We start from the raw sequence: 24,273 nt of genomic DNA, 5'->3' as shown, positions 1-24,273 counted from the left end.
AGGAAGCCCGCGTGGCCATGTGCAAAGTACTGTCACGTCAGACAGCTATGCTGGAGAGGTCCCATGTAAGCGCCCTGGTCCATAATGCCAGTTGAATTCCACTTTCCAGCCAGCACCCCAGTGATCTCTGCAGTATCCCATGGAACAAAAGAATCACCTGCTGAGCCTTGCTCCAGTGTGTGACTCATAAAAATTATGAGTGATAAGTTCCTTTAAGCCATTGTTTTCAGGTACTTTAGTCACTGGAACACACAGATACGTACAGCAATATGAGTAAGTGCTCACCAGGGTGTTATTTATGGTGATGAAAAATTTAAAACAATCAAAATATTATTCATCTATTGTTAAGATGTGGTACACCAATGCAGTGAAATATATCTAGTCAACAGAATGAAGAATTGAGTAAAACATGGCCAGATGTTTGTGAAGAGTATTAAGTTAGAAATGTAAATAGTAGAAAAATGGATAGTATGATTCACCAATAAGAAAACCAACAGCCCAACTTTAAAAATGGGCAAAAGTTATGAACAGACACCTCACCAAAGAAGATATACAGATGGCAAATATACATGTGAAAAGGTGCTCAAAATCCTATGTCATTAGGGAACTGCAAATAAATGTCTCTGCACACCTGTTAGAATGGCAAAAATCTGGAAGACTATATGGGGCAACGAGAATGCTCTGTCATTCATTGCTGGTGGAAATGCAAAATGATATGGCCACCTTGGAAGACAGTTTAGTGGTTTCCTACCAATCTTACACTTCTTGTATTTAAAGAAGGGAATTGAAAACATGTCCACACAGCAACCTGTAAACAAGTGATTATACTAGCTTCATTCATAATTGCAAAAACTTGGAAGCAACCAAGATATTCTTCAATAGGTGAATGGGTTACGTATGGTACACCCAGACAATGAGATTTTACTCAGTATTAAGAAAAAACGAGCTATCAAACCACAAAAAAGCATGGAGGTGGGGCGCCTGGGTGGTTCTGTCAGTTAAGCGTCTGACTTCTGCTCTGGTCATGATTTCATGTTTTATGAGTTTGAGCTCCACATCGGGCTCTGTGATGACAGCTCAGAGCCTGGAGCCTGCTTCGGATTTTGTCTCCCTCTCTCTCTGCCCCTCCCTCACACTGTCTCTCTCTCAAAAATAAATAAACATTAAACAAAGCATGGATTAAACTTCAATGCATGTTGTTAAGTGAAAGAAGCCAATCTGAAAAGGCTACATACTGTGTGATTCCAACTATATGACATTTTGGAAAAGGGAAAACCATGCAGTTTAAGATCAGTGTTTGCTAGGGATTATGGGGAGTGGGGAGAGGGATGGAAAGGTGGAGCACAGGATTTTTAGGGCGGAGAAACAATTCTCTACAATATACACGACATTATACATTTGTCAAAACCTATGGAATGTGCAATCATCCAGAGTGAACCCTAATGTTAACTACGGACTTTATTTAATAATAATGTATCTGTATTATTTAATTTTGTTTTAAGTTTATTTTTGACAGAGACAGAGGCAGAGAGAGAGAGAGGCAGGATCTGAAGCGAGCTTTGCATTGACAGCACAGAATCCAACCCCTGGGCTTGAACTCAGGAACGAGAAGATTATGACCTGAGCTGAAGTCTGATACTTAACCGACTGAGCCACTCAGGCCCCCATTAGTTGTAATAGATGTACCACAGGAATACAAAATGTTTATAATGGGACTGTGCGTATATGCACGTGTGTGTGTGTTTAAGGGTAAAAGGTATATAGGAACTCTTTCTTCTATTTTCCTGTAAACTTAAAACTACTCTAAACGTCTATATAGTTTTTAAAAAGGGCTTTTAAAACAAAAAAGGTCAGTAGTATGCAATTATGTGCATTCTCTCATCAAGCACTGAAAGGGGACCAAAAAGGATGCACCCAATCTGCTAATATTCAGATTCAAAGGTGAACAAGGCAGAGATCTGTACCCTTAGGAGGTGGGGAAACTCGAAATTCCTGTACGGTTTGAATTATTTCCTCGAACATAACATGGAAATTCGTTGGTATTTGACATGTTTAGGGGAGAGTCACGAAGGGGGCTAAATGTTTATACGTGCACCCTGAATGTCGAGCTCCCCGGGTCGGGGAGTGCACCCTGGAACCTCCGGGGCCCAGGCCCCATCTCCCCGGCCGCCGACTAGGGCGCCCGCGTTCCACCTGCACGTGCGTCGCCCGCCGCCCAGCCCTACGCCGGGGGGACTCCGCGCGCGCTCGCCGGACCACGCCGGTCACACCCCGCCCGCACCTGCTTTGCGCCCGCGCGGCCGCCAGGGTGGGGGCGGGGACCCGGAGGTCCGCGGCCCCGCGGACAAGGTCAGGCGTCCAGAGTGTTTGGCGCCCCCGACCCCGCCTCCTGGCCGGGACCCCTGCGGCGCCGGGCGCTGAGACCAGACCCCGCTCTTGGGCGGCGCCGCGCGCAGCCTGCCGACCGGAAGCTAAGGGGCGTGCTCAGATGCCACCCCACCCCCGACCCGAAGGCCAATCAGCACTCGGGGCTCATTAATAGTGAACGCGCCGGCCCCGCCTCCGCCCCTCGCGGCACCGCCCGCCCGCGCAGACCTAGAGGGCGGCCGCGGACGAAGATGGCGACCGCCATGTACTTGGAGCACTATCTGGACAGTAAGCGTCCCTCGCGGCCCCCGAGCCCGGCGCCCGCACAGAGTACCCCCCCTCACGGTTCCCCACGGACACCAGGCTCTGCGTGCGGACCCCGAAGGCTCGTGGGGGCGGCGGGGGAGGTCTGGAGTCGGCGGGGCCGCGGGGACGCGCGCGGGGCGGGGCGGGGCCGCGAGGAGGTGCGCGCGGGGGGCGCGGCGCAGGGTCCCACCGTCACGGCCGCGCCAATTCCAGGTGCGTCACGGAGGGGCGGGACCGGCTGGCGCGGGGCGGGGCTTGCGTGCCACTGCCCCGCCCTTCCCGGCTAGGCCCCGCCCCTGGCCTCAGTGGCGTACCCGCCCTCCCGGCCTGGCCCCGCTCCGCCCTTCCCGACCCGCTCCGCTGACTCGGCCGCGCTCCAAGCCCAGGCCCCGCCCCCACCGCGCCGTGTGGCAGGTGGTCGAGCTGCTGTCCCCTAGGGTGCTGGACTGGGCCTGGGCTGGAGGTGGGGACTGGGGGACGGGGCCCCCGGCCGAGGTGCTGTGCCTGTTTGTGCAGTGATCTGGGAGTTGGGGGAGACGATACTGGCTGGAGTGTCCTCGTGTGCCTGCGTTTCTGCTTGGCCGGGGACGGGGTTGGGGGGAGGACTTGCAGGTGTTCAGGGCAGTGATCGTCACCGTGGGCTGAGGTCTGTGAGACGCTTTTGTCCACATGTAGCACAGGGTGGAGCCTCCGGAGAACTCCTGAGCAGATGGTTGTTTCCCTCATTTCACAGATGGGGAAACGCAGGCCGCAGAGGCTAAGTAGCTTGTCAAGGTCATGCACTCTTGCTGGTCTGGCTCTGGCTAGGGGATGGCGTTGGGAGGAGGGGCTGGTGGGGAAGGCTGGAGAGCTGTATTGCAGCGGGAGTGTACGGGGTCCCTGGTACCTGGATGCTTGGGAACCCCCCTGCAGCTCTGTCAGGAGGAAAATCTCTGCTCTGGGGGAGACGGTGGCCCACCAGACAGGCCAAGCCTGAGCGATTGGAGGTGGGGGGGGAGGCGTGCACCCTGGAGGGGAAGCTCTTCCATGCACTTTCTACAGAACCACGGTGCCGACACATCCGCCTGGGGGCGCTGTGGCTTGCTCTTCTCAGTCCTGGTACCTTCCCAGTGGGCCCCATGAGGAGAGTTTGAGGATCTTGAGTTCCATCAAGCAGGGGGCACCGGTGTGACGGCTCAGGATGGACATGCCTACTCGCTTGTGTGCCGGGGAAGCAGCCTCGGTCTCCTTTTTCTGGAACTTACTTTCACACGGGGCGGATGGATTTTTTAAAAAGTGCACACCAAAGGAGGGGCATGAAGGAGCCCAGCAGGTCGCTAGAGCACTGAGGTGGCACAGTCCCACGGAGCCCAGGGTACGACAGAGCAGGGAGGTCCGTGGGAGGGTGTGGTGAGCCTCGAGGCTGTGGAGGGAGTTTGTGTCGATCTCTGGCAGAGCTGGGCAGCTTTAGGGAGCAGCTTTGTAATGACCAAATTTGGCTCTACAGCGATCGCTATCAACTGGGGAGAGTCGGGGGTTAGACTGGCACAGGCGCTAGCTAGGGGTCTGTCGGGGCTGTGCAGGAGCCGGGCTGGAAGGTTGGCCTGGAGTTGGAGGACAGCAGTGCACAGGGGAGAGCGGTGTGGGGTGGGCCCTCCAGCCGTGCTGTCCACACGATCTGTTTAATTTGAAAGTTATTAAACTTGAGCCAGTGAAGAATTCAGTGCCTCAGTGGTAGTAGCAGCCCCCTTTCAGGTGCTTGGTAGCGCTGTGGTCAGTGCCTGGTGTATCATGTAGCCTGGAGAAACCATGTCCGACCTTGCTCGACGTTCTACCCCATGCACGGGGCTTCACGGTAAAGCGGGGGGATGAACAAAAGAGACCCCAGGGTTTTGGTCTTACCGTGATGGGGTATTGAGAGGGGAGGAGTGGCTGGGGGCTGTGGGGTGGACAAATACACAGACCCCTACCCCGCCTCTGCTCGCAGCTCCTGGATAAGCCCCTCTAATTTCTCCAGCTTCCGACGACATCTGAAGTCTGTGTTTGGTACCTGTTACCCCAAAAAGACACCTTAATCCTTCTCCTCAAATCCTAACAGAAACAGGAAACAATGTGAGCTTATTATTTGTAGATTTTAGGTACAAAGTCTGGAAGGCAGATTTTGTCTTGCTACTGAGACGTACATGTCTCTGTGTTCCAGGTATCGAGAACCTTCCATGTGAACTGCAGAGGAACTTCCAGCTCATGCGAGAGCTGGACCAGAGGACAGAAGGTGCGTCCTGGCCTTTCAGTGCAGCCGCGGTACCCTCTGACAGCAGGGGAGAGGGGGCTCCGAGACACACTGGGGTGGCACCAGTCTTCCAGGGGACCCAGGCAGCCTCGCCTAAGGCTTTGGGCGGTGCATGGCATCTATTGTGTGCTGACAGTTTAAAATTAGACTTAGGAGCACATGGGGGTCTCAGCCAGGTAAGCGTCCTACTTTGGCTCAGGTCATGATCTCACGGTTCGTTAGTTTAAGCCCCTTGTCGGGCTCTGCTGACAGCTTAGAGCCTGGAGCCTGCTTTGGATTGTCTCCCTCTCTCTGCCCCTCTCCCGCTCATGCTCTGTCTCTCTCTCAAATATAAATAAAATATTTAAAAAATTAGACTTAGTTTCTTAGATTTCAGTGTATCTTCATATAGCGTTTAAAAAATTATTTATTTAGAGAGAGAGTTCACGTGGGCAAGTGGGGGAAGGGCAGAAAGAGAGGGAGAGAGAATCCCAAGAGGACTCTGCATTGCCAGCACGGAGCCTGATGCGGGGGGGTGGGGGGAGGTTGAACTCACAAACTGAGATCACGACCTGAGCTAAAATCAAGAATCAGATGCTTACTTGACTGAGCTGCCCAGGTGTTCCTTTCTGTGTCATTTTTATAACCATCATCCATTCGTTGTAATCAGAATGTTTGTCATCTTTCCTTTCCTTTCAAAGATTTACTGTTTCTCGGGGCTCTGGAGTGGCTCAGTCATTGGGTGTCCAACTTCAGCTCAGGTCATCATCTCACGGTTCAAGTGTTTGAGCCCTGCATCGGGCTCTGCTGTTAGCGTGGATCCTCTGTCTCCCTCTCTCTCTGCCCTTCCCCCCTCCCAGAAAGATAAAATAAAATGTTAAAAAATTATTTTTTATTTTTAAACTGTGTATATAGAATTTAAACAGATAGTACTTTCTTACATTCTGGTATTTAACTCCTTGTTTCAAAACGTTATATTTTTGCTATTTCTTCCTTTGTCTCCCTTTTGGTTTGGGCTTTACTCCGTCATTGTGGAATATGAAAGTTCCCTTCCCCAGTTGCACCTGCCCAGCCCCTGCACTCCGCCCTCCCCCGTCTCCTGGTGTAGTGGGTTAGAATCTGAATCTGTGGTACCACAGGGATGGTGTTTCCTTCAGGACTCTTGTGTAGGCGGTTTGCAGCTGAGCCACGTTACATGCTCTGTTTGTGTGACTTCTTTTGAAGAATTTGTTTTTCTTGGAGTTCATCATTGCTTTGTTTTCCACATTCCATACATGTTCCAAATTTTCTGTGCGTCCGCTGCCCCAGGTTATCTGCCCGCTCTGAGTTTGCTCTCCAGACGCAGATTTTTCCCCTGGGGCCTCCTGTCCTGCGGGCTCTGCCTGGGCTGGTTGTTTCTAGGCTTGCTGTGCAGGCTCTGCCTCTGCTCGTCTTCGATGTAGGACCCCTAGTGCTTTGTTGTAAACACCCTCTGTCCGGCTGCTGCCGTGACGTATTGGAGCCTTTCCTGCAGTAGTTTCCCGGAAAAGGTACACGGGAAGGTAGATTTCTTAGAGCATTGTATGTCTGAAAGTGTGTTTGTTCTGGTCTCCTATCTGATGAACAGTTTGGCTGGGTATAGAATTCCAGATTGACAGTCATTTTCCCTCAGAATGTGGACGGCACTGCCGCTTTGTGTCCCAGCTTCCACATTGCCCTTGAGAAATGTGATGCCATTTGGGTTCTTCATCCTTTATACCTGTGGAGTTTTTTTTCCCTTTTACTGTTTAGCAGCCTCTGGGCTGCCATTTTTGTCCTTGAGGTTTTGTGTTTTGTGGCAACGTATTTGGTTTCGGGTGACTTTTCATTCATTGTGTCTGGCATGTGTTTTGTAAGATCAGAATAGCTGTGGTTTTTCACTGAAGTACAGTCTCTTGACTAGCAAATACAGAGACTTCTTTTATTGTGAAAAATGGCATTTACATTCAGAAATAAGCATACGTTTGTAAATTGCCTAACAAATACCACCTTGTGAACGTCTACCTAGATGGAGAATTGGAACCTCTGGAGCCTGGGGCGCGTGTAACCCTGCTGAGCATGCTACCCCTCCCCCCAGGGGCCCCATACCCCAGGTTTCCCCTGCAACAGTAGTTTTCTCATCTCCCTAAACCGGAGAGTTCACAGTTGTATCAGTCCGCCCCTGACTGTGAGCGGAATCTCACAGTATGTTGTCCTTTGTGTCTGGCTCTTCTTGCTCGGTGCCACCTTTAGTGGGATTAATCCGTGTTACTGTGTGTGGCAGCTGTGCTTTTTGGTGCCGGTAGCACTCTGTGTGATTGGACCACGGCTCATTGATCCATCTTACTGTAGGTCGCACATTTGCCTTGTTTCCTGTTTTCTGCTTTCATGGACGTTCCCCCTTGTGAATCCTAAATCTTTTCGGGTGTGGACTTAAGGGTGGTAGGCAGGTCGTAGCTGAGTGAGCACACAAGTTGTTACTCAGACAGGGGTGTTGAGAGTCAGAGAGGCTGGGATGGTGGCTGTGCGCCGTCACTTCCTGAGTATGCTGCCTAGGCTGTGGCATCTGCGTGTCGCCTAGCGCCAGGCTGCCTGCAGAAGGCGGTGCGCAACGTGCGCCCATCAGCCGTGCTTTGGGGTTCGGTCCACCACCTCTTACTGGAACTGGCTGCTGAGCTTTCCTTGTTCTGGAGCCACGTGCAGAGACTAGCTTTACCCCTGTTTCCCTATCAGATAAGAAAGCAGAGATCGACATCTTGGCCGCGGAGTATATCTCCACCGTGAAGACGCTGTCCCCAGACCAGCGCGTGGAGCACCTGCAGAAGATCCAGAGCGCCTACAGCAAGTGTAAGGAGTACAGCGACGATAAGGTGCAGCTGGCCATGCAGACCTACGAGATGGTGAGGAGCGGGGGCGGGGGCCAGGGAGGGGTGGGGAGGGCAAGCCCTGCCCTGTTCTGTAGGAAGGCACCCCGTGGGTGCCCTGGGGAGTCCGCCTCTTGGACTGTGGCATGTGGCACTGGCTGAGTGTTGTGAGCCCGCTGGCTCCTTGTCAAGTCCCGGCAGTCTCTGTGGGCCCGTCTGTGGGGCAGGTGCCTGCTTATCCCCGCACTTCCACCCCATTGGCTTCTCTCTCTTCTTTCTAATGTCTTGGTCGAAATACCTAAGGCATTGGAGGCATTTTCTGTGAAAATCTGTACGTTCCGCAGATTTTTATGTCTTTGCCCCCATTCCATTGTACTTCACGGTCCCGTGTCTCATTATTGTCTGCCTCCACGAACGGACATTACTCTGCTGAGGTGTGAGAACACGTGGGGACAAGGAGTCCAGCATAAGCTCTGAGATAGCGGGCCTTGTTCTATAGCGCTCTGTTAACTGAAGACTCAGTTGAAGGCCAAGAAAGTTCGTCCTGGTTGGTTTCCAGTGTGTTTGTGATTCCTGAGGTGCCTGCGTTCATTTTTAAGTAAGACTCGTGAGCATCCTTTTCCGTAGGTGGATAAACACATCCGCAGGCTCGACGCGGACCTGGCGCGCTTCGAGGCCGACCTGAAGGACAAGATGGAGGGCAGCGACTTTGAAAGCTCTGGAGGACGAGGGTTAAAAAGCAAGTCTGTTAATTTTTCTTTATTTTGTTACTGTTATGTATAGAATTTTGAAGAATTTTGTCTGATGAGTGTATTAGGAACATTTTGGTAAATATCACATTTGAGTAAATCTGACCCTGCTTTAGTGAATTCTGGAGATGATTGGGGTTTGTATTGTCTTTCAGAAGGTCGGGGTCAGAAAGAGAAAAGAGGCTCCCGAGGTCGTGGCAGGAGGACCTCAGAAGAAGACACTCCAAAGAAAAAGAAGCATAAAGGAGGGTGAGAGGCTCTTTTCCTTGTCTCTTTCTCCCAGAAGGTTATTTAGTGTTAGTGTTTACGTAGCATCCAGAACACCAGTGGCCGCTAACAGCAAGGAGGTGCCCCCTGCATGCCTGCTGTGGGTGTGGTTCCGCCTGCCCCCGTGTGCCGGGCCCGACGAGGCTCCCGGGCAGAGTGACTGCCGAGGTGTTATGGCTGGTGTGCGGGCAGCTGGGTGTGCACGGGGCGATCTGACTGCAGAACCCACGCTCTGAGCCACTGTGTGTCGTGCCTCTTGAGTGACGTGTAACATCTACTGGCATTTCAGGCCAAGCTGCACTTCAGGAGCTAAATATACAGCTGTTCGTTGTTTTATGTACAAGTATATATTTTGGATACATTCATTATGAAGTTGCACGACTGTATTTATTAAACATATATGTCATTTACCTTGAACTTCGGCATATTTCATTTAAAACATTCTCCCCCACCCCCTCACTGGTATTGTATTTGCTTCACAGAAGTTACTTTAGACTCAGAAAATGGTAAAGTGCTGACTGGCTTCTGGGGCGATGGTTCTGACAGTTACGGGGAGATCTCAGGAGAGTCCATTCTTGACAAAAAATGGGAGAAGTTTTGGTTCTGTTTATTTTTTTAAATGTTTTTTTATTTATTTCTGAGAGAGAGAGATGAGACAGCGTGAGCAGGGGAGGGTCAGAGAGAGAGGGAGACACAGAATCTGAAACAGGCTCCAGGCTCTGAGCTGTCAGCACAGAGCCCGATGTGGGGTTCGAACCCACAAACCATGAGATCATGACCTGAGCTGAAGTCGGATGCTTAACCGCCTGAGCCACCCAGGCGCCCCAGTTCTGTTTATAATTTTATCTTAAGCCCCAAATACAATCTTGCAGTTAATAAGTGCAGAGCAACCAGGTAGTTTAATGAATTACTCTGAGGTGCATCCTGGTCAGTGATTGACCTTGGCCAAAAGTGCTCTCATGTGCTCCCTAGAAGCCATAACCTCCTCCCTCTGCCCCAAGTACACACGACCCAGAGTTATGTGGTGTTTATTTCCATTCTTTGTAGTCCTGTCCCCCATGTGTGCACTCCTGGATGCTAAAATCTTGCTTTTTTTTCCTTTAATTTATTTTTATTATTACTTTTTAAATGTTTATTTTTGAGAAAGCGAACATGAGTGAGGGAGGGGCAGAAAGACAGGGAGACAGAGTATTCAAAGCAGGCTTGAACCCACGAACTGCGAGATCATGACCCAAGCGGAAGTCGGATACTTAACCGACTGAGCCACACTGGGGCTTTATTATTTTTTTCCTTTAACTTTATTAAGGAATGATTTATACACAATAAAATGTTTTTATTTTAAATTTACAGTTTGATGCTATATTCAGTTTCTTTAAAATTTTGGACTATTCAACCTTTCTATTTCATCTTGAGTCAGTTTTGGTTATCTGTGTCTTTCAAGGAATCGGTTGTTTCATCTAGGTTGTCAGATTTATTGACATCAAGTTGGGCATAATATTACAAGATTGTTTTTCTCTTGTAGGATTTGTACTGATGATTCCTCTTTCAGACCTAATATTGATGATTTATGTCTTCTCTCATTTTGTCTTGATCTTTTCAGAGAATTAGCTTTTGGTTTCATTGATTTTTTTTTTATGTTTTATTTACTTATTTGGAGAGAGAGAGTGCAAGCGAGGGAGCAGCAGAGAAAGAGTGGGAGAGAATCCCAAGCAGGCTCTGTGATGTCAGTGCAGAGCCTGTTGTGGGGCTTGATCTCACAAACGTGAGATTGTGACCTGAGCCGAAATCAAGAATCAGATGTTTAACTGACTGCGCCATCCAGGTGCTTCATGGTTCATTGATTTTTATATTTTATCTATTGTTTGTTTTCTGTTTCATTGATTTCTGCTCATGTTTTTATTTTTTCTTTCCTGCCACTTGGATTTACGTTTCTTTTTCTGGCTTTTTAAGGTAGAAATAACTAAGATCAATGATTTTCATACTTTCCTTTTCTAATATAAGTATTTAAAGCTATAAGTTTTTGTAACTACAATCTAATTACCGTTTTAGCATATCCCATAAATTTGGGTATGTTATATTTTTATTTTTATTTCATTCAAAATATTTTAAACTTTCCTTTGTGATTTTTTTTTTTGACTTATAGTTTATGTTAAGGTATGTTCTCAGCTTCTAAGTAATTTGGGATTTTCCAAATCCCAAAAGATAACTTTGTGATTTCAGTTTCTTATTTATTTCTGCTGTGATCAGAGAACACTGTATAGCTGAACTTCTCTGGAGTCGATGAAGACTTGTGTTACGGTTTATTGTCCTGTCTTGCTGTGTGTCACGTATGCTCTTGACAAGAATGTCATGTTTTCTATCGGTGGCGGCATGTTCTGTAGCTTGGTTGGTGGTTATCTTGGTCTTCTGTGTCCTTCCTGACCCTCTGTTTACTTGCTTGATGAATCACTGAGAGAGACATCTACAATCTCTCACTCAGGCTGTGGGTTTGTTTGTTTCTTCTGTCAAATTTTGCTTCACATATTTTGAAACTCTTTTTTGTTGGTACATATGCATTTAGGTTTTTCTAAAAATAACTGACTCATTGTTATGAAATTTTTTTCTTTCTTTTTCCCTTGCAGTATTCTTTATTTTGACGTCTGCATGATCAGATAGTCACTCCAGTTGTCTTACGCTGAGTTTTCACATGTTGTATCTTTTTCCTTTCTCATTATTTTTCTTTCAACATATTAATGCTTTTTTTTAGAGTTTTTTTAAGTTTATTTATTTAGAGACAGAGCATGAGCAGGGGAGGGACAGAGAGAGAGAGAGAATATCCCAAGCAGGTTCCGCACAGTCAGCGCAGAGCACAACATGGGGCTTGATCTCATGAACTATGAGATCGGGACCTGAGCTGAAATGAAGAGTTGGACGCTCAACCAACTTAGCCGCCCGGGTGCCCTACAGTGAGTTTCTTGAAGGCAGCAAAGTTGAGTCTTGCTTTTTTTTTTTCCTTTAATCCAGTCTGACACTCTCTCCCTTTTCATTGCAGTATTTAGAGTGCTCAGATTTAACATTCTCACCAGTATGATTGGATTTGAATAAACTTTCTTGCTGGTAGTTGTACACTTGTGCTCTTAGTTTAATGTCTTCTTTTAGATTGTGTGTTTTGAAAAAACTTTTTAAAGTCTTTGTTTATTTTTGAGAAAGAGGGAGACAGAGTGCAATCAGAGGAGGAACAGAGGGTGGGAGAGGGAGACAGAATCCGAAGCAGGCGCCAGGCTCTGCGCTGTCAGCACAGACCTCAACGTGGGCTGCAAGTTCATGACCTGAGCTGAAGTCACACGCTCAACTGACTGAGTCACCCAGGCGCCCCATATATATATTTTTTGAGTACATTTTTTGGTATTCTATTTTAAGGACTGTTTTAGTGTGTCCACACTCAGTGATATTACACTATTTCATGTCTAATGTAAGAACCCACACAAGTACTTTTCCTCTTGTCTTCTGTGCTGTGATTGAAAGTTTGGCTTCTACACATGATGTCCTCACAACATATTGTTTTTATTACTTTAGGTCTAAACCATTAATCATATTAAACAAATTATAAAACACAAGAAAGTTTTATTGTCATTCCACGTACGTACCATTTCCACTGCCTGTATTTCTTTACACACATGAAGGTTTTCATCTGTTGTCATTTCTCTCCCATATAAAGAACTTCCTTTCACATTGTTTTACACTGTGGGTCTGCTGATGGTGAGGAGTTTTCTCAAAAATTTCTTCTCTGAAAATGTCTATTTTATTTCCTTTTTTGAAGGATATTTTGTTGGATACAGAATTTTAGGTTGACTTTTTTCCCCCAGCACTAAAGATAGTTATTTCCCCATTGTCCTCCATCTTGCATTGATTCTGATGAGAAATTAGTGATCTTTTATATGTACATGGCTTTATTTTTGTCGCTTCTAAGATTTTCATTCAGCAGTTTGATTTTTACCAACTTAATTATGATCTGTCTGGTGTGGATTTTTTGTGTATATTCGGCTTGGAGCTCATTGAAAGCTTCTTGGAACTAACTGTTGGTTTGTAGTTTGTAGGAAATTTGGAAAATTTTTCAGACATTCTTAAGATAGTTTTTCTGCTTCCCTTTTGGCTTTTTATGGAACTCCAATTACATGTATGTTAGCTTGATATTTTCCTATAATTCACTGAGGCTCTGCTCATGTTTTGGGGGGGAGCCGCGCCAGCATTTTTCTTCCTGTGCTTCTGTTTGGATAGTTTCTATTACTTTATCTTCAGGTCTTTTCTTCCTTGCCACCTAACTTAATCCTAGTTTCTTTTAGTCAGTTTTTCACTTAAGAGGTTTTTTTGGTAAAGAAGTTCTGTTTACAATGTATTTACTTTTAATACTAGTTAATAGTTCTCATATTACATTTGTTTCTCTTTATCTCTTTTAACATATGCACTTAGATTTTTTTTAAAAAGACCTTCTTTTAAGATTCTGTCATTTCCAAGGACATTTCTTTCTTTTTTGAAAAACCTATTCATTTGGATACCTGAGTGGCTCAGTCAGGTGAGCGCCTGACTCTGGATTTCAGCTCAGGTCATGGTGTCAGTGTTGGGATCGAGCCCCGTGTTGGGCTCCATACTGAGAGTAGAGCCTGCTCAAGGTTCTCTCTCTCCCCTTCTGCCCTTCTCCTCTGCTTGTGCTCTTTCTCTCTAAAATGAAAAAATAAAAACAATGCTTAAAAATAACCCCAACTTACTAAGGTATGATTGAGGTACAGAAAGCTTTCTGTATATGAGGCATATTATTTGAGTAGTTTGGCAGGTCTGTTTCTATGGACTAATTTTTCTCCTGGTTAAAGTCACATTTTCCTGCTTCTTCACACATCTAGTGATTTCTTTATGGGATGTGGGACAGTGTGAATGCTATATTGTTGAGTGTCTGGATTTTGTTGACTTTATTTAACAGGTATTGAACTTATTTTATTTTCTAACTTTTTGGTCAGTAGTTTAATCACTCTTGGATCAACTTGATCCTTTGCAGGCTTGTATTTAACCTTTGTAAAAAAAAAAAACACAAAACAAAACCCTTTTTCCTTAATGTTTGTTTTTTTATTTTATCTGAGAGAGAGTGCAAGCAGGGAAGGGGCAGAGAGAGAGGGAGACACAGAATCTGAAGCAGCTCCAGGCTCTGGGCTGTCAGCACACAGATCCTGACATGGGGCTTGAACCCACACACTGTGAGATCATGACCTCAGCGGAAGTCGGACGCTTAACCGACTGAGCCACTCAGGTGCTCCAGACACCCTTTTTCCTTAAAGGGCCAGATAGTAAACATTTTAGGCTTATAGACCATATTGTCTGTCGTGAATAGTCAGTTCTGCTGTTTTATGTCAAAAGCACCCACAGAAAATACGTAGCTGTGTGATGTGGCTGTGTTTCAATAAAACTTTATTTACAGAAACAGACCGCTGCCCTGTAGGTTAGGGTAGCCTTACTGTAGGCTTGGTTGAGCCATACTGCTGAGGTATAAGCCCTCAGGGTTCCCTTCGGAGCTGAGCGCTGTTGTGTTTCTCAAGGCCTCTGCTTGCTGGCTGTGTGGAGCGCGTGTGTGGGGCGTGTGTGTGAGCTCTGCTGTGTTCAGCTCACAGCGCCCCTGCCCTCTGCCTGGATTCCTGGATTCTCACCTGTGCACAGCTTAAGTTTTTTGCTGAAAACTTAAAGGGGTCCCTTTGCAGATTTCGGGAGTACGTCCTCTTAGCTTCTTCCTTTCTAGCACCCTGCTGCCGGGTTCCAGCAGCCTGGCCTCCTGGGACTGTGGTCTTTCCCTCAGGTCTAGACCGCCATACTGCGTGTGGGTTTCCTCTTGGTGGACCGGAGTGTGGGAAGTGCCTCCAGCAGGAAGCCGACACGATTGCAGGCTCGCCTCAGTTACCCTCTCCCCCGGGCCGCCGTCCTGGGCGCCTGCCCTGTGCTGAGCAGCTGTTGCGTCTTCCGTCCAGTTTTCTCCCTGTTCACGGTGGGGGTCGCGTTCGGTGCCTGCTGTCAGAAATGGAAGGTTTCTTTTCTCTGTTGGATGAGCCCTGTAGTCTCCCTCACGTGAGAGTTTTTCTCCATCCTTTTCCTTGTTCCACAGTTTTCCTTCTGAGGAGCCCAGACTGGCTCCCAGCGTTTCCTAGAGTCTCTCTTTGGCTGACTGAGCACCTCTTCACTCAGCACTCTCCCGTGTCCGTGGATTTGCTCGCTCTCCAGCCGGGAGCACAGTTCCGCGTGTGCCCTCGCTGGTGCCATGTTCTCGAGTTTAGGCCGGGGACACGGGACGGAAGGGGCCTGGGCCATGGCGGGTCTCTTCGTGACTGACTGGCATGTGAGCGGTCAGGCCGGGTTGCCTCCGCGTGGGTGGGCCCCGCAGCGTGACCTCTTGTGTGTTGTCGCTTTCCAGTCTCCAGCACCCGTTTGATTCCTTTTTTAAAATAGATGTTAGTTCCTCTTTGGACAGTGTCCCTGTTGGCATTCACGTTATTCAGGTTTTCCTTGTAATCGCCACTTCAAGCCCTTGTCTGCAGATTTGCACATCCAGTCATTTGTGGCTCTGCTTCTGTTAGGTTTTCTTCTGATTTTTGCCCAGGTTTCCTGCTCTCTTTCCCGCCCTGTAGTGTTTTGTCCGTCTGACTTTAGGTATAAGGGGAGCCTGGAGAGTGAGATTTCTGCCGTTCCCCAGAAAGAGCTTATTTTGCTTTTAGTTCAGGCAAACTGAGCAGGGTGGAGTCCGGGGGCCCCTCTACCTGTCCCCCGTCCCCTCTGATGTCAGAGGCCTCATGACGGAGGACCCTCCCCAGGGCTTATTTCTCCTTCCTGAAAGGCTCCCGTGTGGTAGTCGCCATTCTGGCTTTCCCTTCTCGTCTCCTGCCTGTGTCGCTCCTGTGGTTGGCGCAGGTGTGGAGGAGGAGGTCGGCCCATCCCTGAGAACATGACAGCCTTTCCGCTCAGCCTTTCCGCCGCTCGGCAGCCTCTGCGTAGCCCCCAGGGTCGGTGATGACTGGGGTCACAGCTGCCCTGCGTATAGGGGTCTCAAATGTCGGTGGCCGTGTGTGGCCCTCAGAGGGCAGCCGGCCCTTGGCTAAGGCCGGGACACGAGTGGCCTGCCCGCTCGGCCACTGCCCTTCCCTTGGGCCTAGGGCGTCTGGGCCTTGTCACTCCACAGCTTTCCAGTGTCCGTAAAATGTGGTTTTAGCGACTTGTTGGATTTGTCCTTTGACCTGTAGCAGCAGGGTTCTGAGTCGTCCCGCTCCGTGCTGCTCTGAATCCAGAGGCACGGTGGCCTTTTCTGGAGCCAGCGGGTGCTCTCATCAGCCTCTTCCCCACGGGTCCCTCGCGCTCTCAGGCGCGGTTAGAGCCTCCCTTGCAGGACGCCTGCCTGGCTGTGCCTCAGCCCTCCCAGTGACACACATCTTAGCATCACCTGTGTGGGCACACTGGAGGTGGCCGGGCATGCGGCATTTCCCCCGAGCGGAGTCGTGACGGTGTGCACGTGGCTGACTGCTGTCTGACGGCGCTGAGGAGGCGGCCGCTGGCCTTTATGCCGGGCTGGCTGCGGGCGAGAAGGGAGCGTCGGATGGTGATGTGTGTAGAGCACCTTGGCGGGTCCAGCTCGGCGCGGCCCTTCTCTGCGAATCCCTTTTCCGCGGCCCCCCTGGAGGGGCTCTGTATGGAGGTCGGGACAGGCCAGAGGACTGCTCGAGCAGAGGTGTGCGAGGGGCGCTGGGCCTGTCCTGAAGTCTGGCTCTGACTCGTGCTTGGCAAGCACACTGGGCGGTCGGAGCTTCAGGCACGGGAGGGGATCCCTGGCAGTGCCTGGTGAGGGGTGCCTGCAGCGTCCAGGGAAATTAGCTTGGAGGACCCCTCTCGTGCCCGGCAGGGTCGGAGTGAGGTGGCCGGCACGGCTGAAACGGGGTCTCCAGCCCAGGACCTCCTGGCACCCCTCCCTCCTCCCACCACAGAGCCCCCTCAGGTGGGATCCAGGGGCGACCCCGGGCCTCCTCGCTGGTTGGGTGGTGCCCTTGAACCTGGGGGACAGGAGCTCAGGTCAGGTGGTGGCTCGTGGTGTGGGAGTTCCGTCAAGCTTCACAAGCAGAGCGCACAGGCAGGCGAAGCGCGGTTGGCACATGGAAGGCGCGTGCCCTGGGGGTGTCTGGGGGTGACCCCGAGGCAGGTGGGCACTGATCTCCAGGTGAGTCTCCGGGGAGGAGGCCCCACTGGGGGTAGGACACGATCTAGCAGGCGGTTAGGCACGGGGCCAGGGGCCAGGTGGGAAGTGGAGGTTTGGTGGCAGACAGGAACCCACACTCTAGTCTGGAGAGTTGCTTGATAGAAGCGTGTGGACAGGGCACAGTTTGTGATGCTTTCTCACTTCAGATAAGTAGAGGGAGTCCTGTCTGTCCCCAGAGACAGAGCACTTATAAAGGGAAGAGGCTCAGACAGACCTTGGAGCCCTTGGGCAGCACTCAGGTGGGAGGCAGCACCACAGCGGGGGGTGGGGGCTGGCGCTGAGGACAGGGCTCTCTGCGTGGTGCTGGGTCAGAGGACGCCCCTGTCTGGTGTGGGGGCTGGGACGGAGGATAGCGCTCTCTGCAAGGGGCAGTGTGGCGCGTGGTCAGCCCTGGGTATCTGATGGCAGAGGCACTGAGGGTCTGTAGACAGGCATGTGGGCGAAAGGGGAACGGCGATTGCCTTTGGGAATCAGACTTCTCCTTGTCAGTGTGTTTAAATTTTGTGGTCTGTCACAGCTTCTCAGCGTCCCCGGCCCCAGGTTCCTGGTATGAACTTACGGTGTTTCCTTAGCAGGTATACACTTGAATTACGTGTGTGTTCTAGATTCTGCAGGGTGAGATAGGGAAGGTTGCCTTTCTGTGCTAATAGGAACCCTGTAGCTGGTTATTTGTTTGAAAGCTCCCGAAACACGTAGAAGCCTGAACCCCCAGCCCTCCTCGCTCAGCTCCCTCACCTCCTGGCTGCAGAGCTGTGGGCAGCTGGCTTGGAGGGAAGCACAGGCAGGCTGGGCTCTGGCCGGGCCTCTGGTTAGTGACCGAGGGAGCCGCGGGGACAGGGGGCTCTAGGCCCACTTCATGGGGGTGGGTGACGCGGACCGTGATCAGGGAGTGGGCAGCTAGGGACTGCAGGGGCTCCTGATACCTGCTGCTTCAGGGGTGGGGAGGGCAGCTGGGGGTTCTCGGGTTAAGGGTGAAGGCACTGGGAGCATGTGTGGGGTGGAGGTCTGGTGCCTGGTGTGCTGGGTTGGGTTGGGGCCTGGGATTCTCAGGTGTCGTCTGCTGGTGGCTGGTGAGTAGGGCTGTTTGCCTGCCCCCAGGGGAGAGGGCCCCTAAGAGGTGGGGGGGAGCCCAGGAAGCAGGTGGGAGGGAGGAGACAGTGAAGGACTCATGACCCCCGAGTGGGGCCACATCCCAGTGCTGTGTAGTAAGTGCTCCCCCTCAGGCCCTTGGGGTGCCTTCATGCCCATCTCGTCCGGTACCAAGGGGCCAGTCCCTTCTCCCCCCACACCTGCTGCTCACTGTTGTGGTTTCCCCGCAGGTCTGAGTTCACTGACACCATCCTGTCCGTGCACCCGTCTGACGTGCTGGACATGCCTGTGGACCCAAATGAGCCCACCTACTGCCTGTGCCACCAGGTGTCCTACGGGGAGATGATAGGCTGCGACAACCCGGACGTGAGTGAGGGCGCCGTGCACGGGGCGGGGGCTGGGGGGGCACGGAATCCTGACTGCGGCTCTGTCCTCTGCCTTGCAGTGTCCTATCGAGTGGTTTCACTTCGCCTGCGTGGATCTGACCACGAAACCCAAAGGAAAATGGTCAGTATGGGCGCTGCTCGGCCTCTCCCTGCCCGCGGGGCGTCCTGGGTGCTGCCCCCACCAGGACCGGCTGTGGCCGTGAGCTCGCCGGGCTGGGGTCCTGCTTCCTGGGGCTGAGCTGGTAGAGGGACGTCTGCACACCTCGCCTGGGTCTGGTCTCTCACGGTGTTCACATAATGCCCCTAGCTTGTTATTCTTCTAAGGAACAGCTATTCTGATGCTTTTGATTGAGGTAGAAAATGTGAAACGAGGAGCTCTTCCCCTGCGGAGTTTTGGGAAAAGGCAGAGAGCACAAGTATTAAATCTGAACCTGGGCAGAGGCCAGCCACCTGCCGCAGGGCTCGTGTTCAACTGGGACGGAGTGCGGGGCGCTCGGGCACTCTCTCTCCCCCATCCTTGTGTTTGCTGGCGGCTTCGGTGTCGTTCCTGAGAGTTCTTTAAGTAAAAACCAGGTTTTATTTACCTGTGCGTAGAATGGATCTCTGTTCTAGAATGAGGTCTTGGAGATTGTCCTCTGTGTTTGCGCGTGTGTGGACGGAGGGGATGGCAGACCATCCAGAGGACAGGCTGTGCTGTCCTGGGGCTCAGCGGGCGGTGGCTGAGGGGGTGCTCACATGTCTGCTCCCACGTGTGTCCCGGCACCTGCCGGGTCACCTTAGGGAGCCTGAGCAGTGACTGCTTGGGCCCTTGACCGTGAGTTACAGCTGGGGCCCGGGCACCCAGGTGGGGGGCTGCGAGGCAGGGAGACGTGATTCAGGTTCAGACATGGGTTCGAGCTGTTGGTAGAACTTCTGGGTGGAAGAGTCAGTGGGCGTTGGAAGATGGTTTTGCCTCTGGGAGGGTCCATGCGCCGTGTGCAGAGTCGGGGAGGCAGGTGGGGCTCCACCTTGCTGTCTAACTCGGGGTTTCTCTGGGGTCTTTCCAGAATCACAAAGTGTTCAGGCTTCCTCCCTGTTAAGTAAGATTTCAGCTCTGACTGACATGTTCTTGCGGCATGAGCCTGCATGTGAGCACGTTTGCTGGTGGAGCTTTGCTTCCTCTGGGGCGGGGGGGGGGGGGGGGGGGGGGGGGGAAGGGGCGGTGCCGCGCTCAGTGCCCGCTCACTGGCACCGACCAGACACTGGGGAACTGAGCAGCCGGGGGCTGGGGGGAGCGGGGCTCAGTCACATGCAAGCTAGCCGCCTGGGCACTGGGAGTTCAGGAGGGTCCGAGGTGGAAGGCAGCTGGAAGGTCACCCGGCGTCACCAGCAGCTGCCGCGGTCCAGGAGTGCCCGGGAGCAAGCCCCGCTGTCGGGGGCGCGGAGCCTGCTTCCCCCGGGTCCCCAGGGAGCACTCGCTAATCACGTGGGGTCCAGGGCCCTCTCGGCCTGCCCACCCTGCTCGAGTGTGCCGTTTCTTCCTCTGCCGCACTTGGTCTGCCGGTGTGACTGTGGGGTCGCCTCTGCTTTGATCCCCGGCGGCCGCTTTGTCACAGGGAGGACCAGTTAACTAGATCGAGAGGAGCATTCATTCGTACAGTCTTGCTCGTTGACTCGTTTCTGTCACCTCGGAAACACGTGCTGCTACAGTGACTTGCTGGGGGTCTCTCCTTGTGGGGGGCGTCCTGTGGGAGAGCCACACGCTCTGCGGTTCGCGCTGTCTCCCGGCGCGGTTGCCGTGACGCGGCCACTGTCCCTGGAGGCCCCGAGGGTGGGGGGCGGGCCTCTGCACGCACAGGCCCGATCACCACGCCTCTCTCCTCAGGTTCTGTCCCCGGTGCGTTCAGGAGAGGAGGAAGAAGAAGTAAGGCTGGTGCCCGGATGAGAAGAGCGAGTTAATATATTCCTTCCTTCGTGTTGCAATATTTTCTCTTCATTTTAAAACTACCTTGTTTTGAATGATATTTAATGACTCAGCGGCCAGTTGTAATTCTGAACATTTCCTAAGACAAACAAGAATCCACCTGAGCCCTGTTTGCATGAGGAGCGATCTTATGGGGACTTGCCACAGTGACTTCATTCTCGAGACTTCTCGTACGGGCCCCGGCCCCGAGCGTGGCAGGTCCACCGAGTGGCCAAGCCTTCTGTGGGCGGCTGCACGGGGGCCCTTCCTGCCCGCCGCACTGCCGTCGCTCTGCAGCTGGGGTATGAGCCCGTGTGGTCCGACTGTCCCCGGGCGCCACTGTAAGCACGTCTGTCCCCGCCGAGGCGCGTGTGCGTGGAAGCTGGCGAGGCGTCGCTGGAAGGCGTCCTCTGTGTCTCGGTGACCTGCCTGGGACGGGTGGGGGCGTCCCCGGAGCAGGAGGGCCCACTCGCCGTGCACTGCCTTTTCGTCTGGGCTCCCACTTCCCTCCGTGAGGGCTTTCCCTTCTGGAGTGAGCAGCTCTGCATCAGCAGACGGGCTGGCCTCCCCGGGAGCAGCCCGAAGACGCCTGTCAGACGGCTGCTGTGCCGTGTCTCCGGGACTCCTGGTGTTTTTACTGTGAAGCTGAGATTATCTAACAGCTCTGTGTGTACACGAGGCGAGCTGCGTCTGCCACGGGCGGAGTTTGAACCTGCCGTGTTGCACACTGGTAAGCGGCTCACGCCCGAGGGGACCACAGTTCTGTGAGGCTACCCGGAGTCCCTGTGCCGCGGCGGTTCTGGAGTGAGGCCGGGAAACGGGAGCGCTTTTCCCTGAACTCTGCCAGACCAGCTGCAAACCGTCGTGTTGGTAGTCGGTGGGGGAGGAGCGTACCTGTGGTGGTGCGCGGTGTGACTTCTGGGAGCTTCCGTGCACCCCGAGACCCCCTAGCACCCACTCAGAAGAGCCCGTCTCTGTCCTGGAGGCGTGAGAAGAAACGCAGGAGGCAGAGTGGAGACGGGACATTCCCAGGTGAACGAGGGTCTCCTCTTTACAAGGAGGCCTTCTGGAACGCCGCCCTGCTTCCTCTGATGGCCTGTTTACCTCACGTGTCCCCCTGTTTTCTAGTATTTCAGCCGGGACAGGAGATGCTGCAGAGAGAGCCTCGGGCCGCCGTGTCGTGCACGGGCTGCTTCCCGCCAGCTCAGCTCGTCCTCGGTCTGTGAGCTCTGAGTGTTAGCCTCGCAGCGAGGGTCCAGCCGGGACCTGCGTCGTGCTCTCGGCGGGTCAGCCTGCAACCGACGTGCCGAGACCGGGGCTCGCTTCCAGGTGACTGCAGGTGGGGTTGGTTCGGCGCATGCGCCCCGGGCTGCGTGGTTAGGGTAGGGGGTCCCCGGGCCTTCCAGACTTTCCCGGAACCTGTGCCTCCCTGCTGCTCCGAGAGCAAGGGCGGGGGCTTCAGGATGAGCACCGGCCGGCACGAGCCCCTCAGTCTCCGCTGCAGCCAAAACTGCAGCGCGTCTGTATTTAGGAACTTAGCTTTTTGTTAACACAGGTGTTTAAAGATCGTGGGGAATAAATTGTGGGAAATTGTTTGCTTCACTCTTTTACCAGTGTTTGTGGAGAGGGTAGGTAAGTACAGTGAGTGTGTGATGACTTTCTGGAAGCTAGTTTAATATTTGCACTGCCTCTCAGAACACTTGCGGCCGTTGCCATCACGGGACGGCGGGTGATGACGGATGCAGGTGGATGGCGGGTCTGGCTCGCCCGTCGCCTGCTCTCTGGGGCCTCGAGCACATCACGGGAGAGACGGCCGACTGTGTGCGGAGCTCGTGTGCAGTCGGACGGTGTCTCTGCTGTCACTGTGTCACAGCCCGGTGCCGACCACTTCTTTTCCGGTTTCCGTGCCTCTCTGTTTCTGGTGTTCACTGTTGTCAGTTATGTTAGTACCTCCAAAACAACGTGTTTAGCTCTGGAGAAAACGGAAGATGTGAGCGGAATAGAAAGATTGCCTGGAATGCTGTTTGGGTCGAGACCGATCAGTTGCCCTTCCCAGCCGTGCACACCGTCTGCAAGTCAGGAGGACACTCAAGAGTGGCGCTTGGCTTCGGGAAGAATGTTCTGCCACCCCGCCTGGCCCTGGCCCTGGCCCTGGCCCTGGCCTTGCAGGGATGGCTGGCGCCCACGCAGCAGCTGAGCACTGCTCCGGGGGAGCCAGCCGCCCACTGTCGTCTGGGGGTGATTCCCACCAGACCCCCATCTGCCGGCCAGGTGCCGGATTGGACCCAGACGGGGCTGCAGAGCCCTGTTCCTTGGGTTGAGGGGGGTGTGGGCTGGGCCCAGTGGTCCCTCTCGCAGCTGTATCTGAGCCAAGGGTGCGGGCCCTCCACGGCTGTGGGGTTCGTGTGTGAGGGAAGGAGTACCTTATTCAGAGGAGAACCTGCACGTCCCTCGTTGTTAGTGCTAGGTTATCAGTCAGCAGCTCGACAGACAGCCTCTTGTTTTCCCACAGGAGGACACTGGCTGCACTTATAACCTGAACTGCCCCTCCCCCAGTCTATGGCCGTGCCAGGGGAGCTGCTGGCTGGGGTGACTGTCCCCATCGTGCAGGCTGGGGTCCCTGGGCAAGTGGATATGAAATGGGACTGGCCAGGGTCACAGGAGCCTGGTGGCTTCGAGTCTGCCCAGGGCAGCAAATGCTGAAGACACAGCCATGTGCACAGTGATGCTGGGGGCTTGGCGGGATGCATGGGGACACCGGGCAGCTGGGTGCCAGTCCTGTCCCAGGCACCCGCATGGCACTCTGCCTTCTGACTTGTGGCTGGCGGCTGTGCCCAGAGACGGCCCCCAGCACGAACACTGTCCGAAGAGCAGCTCCCCCGTGTGGCCGGAGCCGGGATCCAGACACTTAACCATGGGCCTTGGAGACTGCAGGTTTTCCTCAATTGCTAGTGAGCCGTGGCTGGTCCTCAATACCTGTGCTGAGAGGAGTTTTAAAACAGGAAGCCTAAGAAAATCGTTCTCACGCAGGAGAGGAGTCTATGAAGTTTCTTTCTTTCTACCCATGTATTTTATGGGGTTCACTTTGACCACATTTCATCCAAAAAGATGACACAGCTTTAACATGAATGTTACGTTTTATTTTCAAGGAATTATCTATGTTCCCTTTGTAAAGGAAAGATGATATTGTAAATCTTTTTATTAAATAATGTAAAGATGTATATCTGTATTTTTGGATCATGTTATAGATTATGGATATATTGTTTAATAAATAAAGTATTTTTTGGAACAAACATTTAAGAATGGGTCATTCCAGGAAATGTGAAAACTTCTATGTCGTGGCCAGAGAAGGTAAGTGTATCCTCTGTGGAATTTTTTTTTCTTTTTGAGACAGAGAGCGTGAGCAGGTGGGGGGGGGGGGGGGGGGGGGGAGAGAGGGAGAATCCCAAGTAGACTCCATGGTGTCAGTGCAGAGCCTGATGTGGGGCTTGAGCTCATAAACTATGAGATCATGACCTGACCCAAAGTTGGGATGCTCAACTGACTGAGCTCCCTCCCTAACCCCTGGCACCCCTCCTCCATGGAACTTGAAAGGGGACATGCAGTGAATGGGAGCAGAGGAGTTTCCCTGTACACAGGCCCAGGAAGGACCCTGGGCCTCAGCTCTTACGTAGTGTCAGAAGCTGGTCCCTAAGCTCACAAGAAATGTCAGTGTAGGGGCGCCTGGGTGGCTTAGTCGGTTAAGCGTCGACTTTCGCTTAGGTCATGATCTCGCGGTTCGTGGGTTCGAGCCCCGCGTCGGGC

At 52.3% G+C, this 24,273-nt stretch overlaps 1 protein-coding gene across 7 annotated transcripts; it reads left to right on the top strand.

The window, feature by feature from the left end:
* Window positions 1–2,592: 2,592 nt before the first annotated feature.
* ING5 (inhibitor of growth family member 5) lies at window positions 2,593–23,762 on the top strand. Of its 7 annotated transcripts, none has more exons than XR_005527770.1 (9): window positions 4,093–4,507; window positions 4,853–4,924; window positions 7,652–7,818; window positions 8,410–8,521; window positions 8,687–8,780; window positions 18,372–18,507; window positions 18,587–18,648; window positions 20,392–21,199; window positions 21,598–23,762. XR_005527770.1 is itself a non-coding variant. In XM_039228616.1 (9 exons), coding segments are annotated over exons 1-8 (690 nt in total). In that variant the 5' UTR covers window positions 4,093–4,461; the 3' UTR covers window positions 19,575–19,606; window positions 20,392–23,762. The 7 variants fall into 7 exon arrangements, 4 of the variants coding, with proteins under 4 accessions (XP_039084546.1, XP_039084547.1, XP_039084545.1 ...); XR_005527768.1 differs by having other exon boundaries at window positions 20,392–21,501; XR_005527769.1 differs by having other exon boundaries at window positions 20,392–21,798; window positions 22,408–23,762.
* Window positions 23,763–24,273: the final 511 nt, after the last annotated feature.

This window comes from Hyaena hyaena, unplaced genomic scaffold, assembly GCF_003009895.1.
Source record: "Hyaena hyaena isolate Hyena2069 unplaced genomic scaffold, ASM300989v1 scaffold_31, whole genome shotgun sequence".
Taxonomy (NCBI): Eukaryota; Metazoa; Chordata; class Mammalia; order Carnivora; family Hyaenidae; genus Hyaena; species Hyaena hyaena.
Note: the sequence above shows the minus strand (reverse complement) of the source record. Positions and strands in the feature narration are given on the sequence as shown.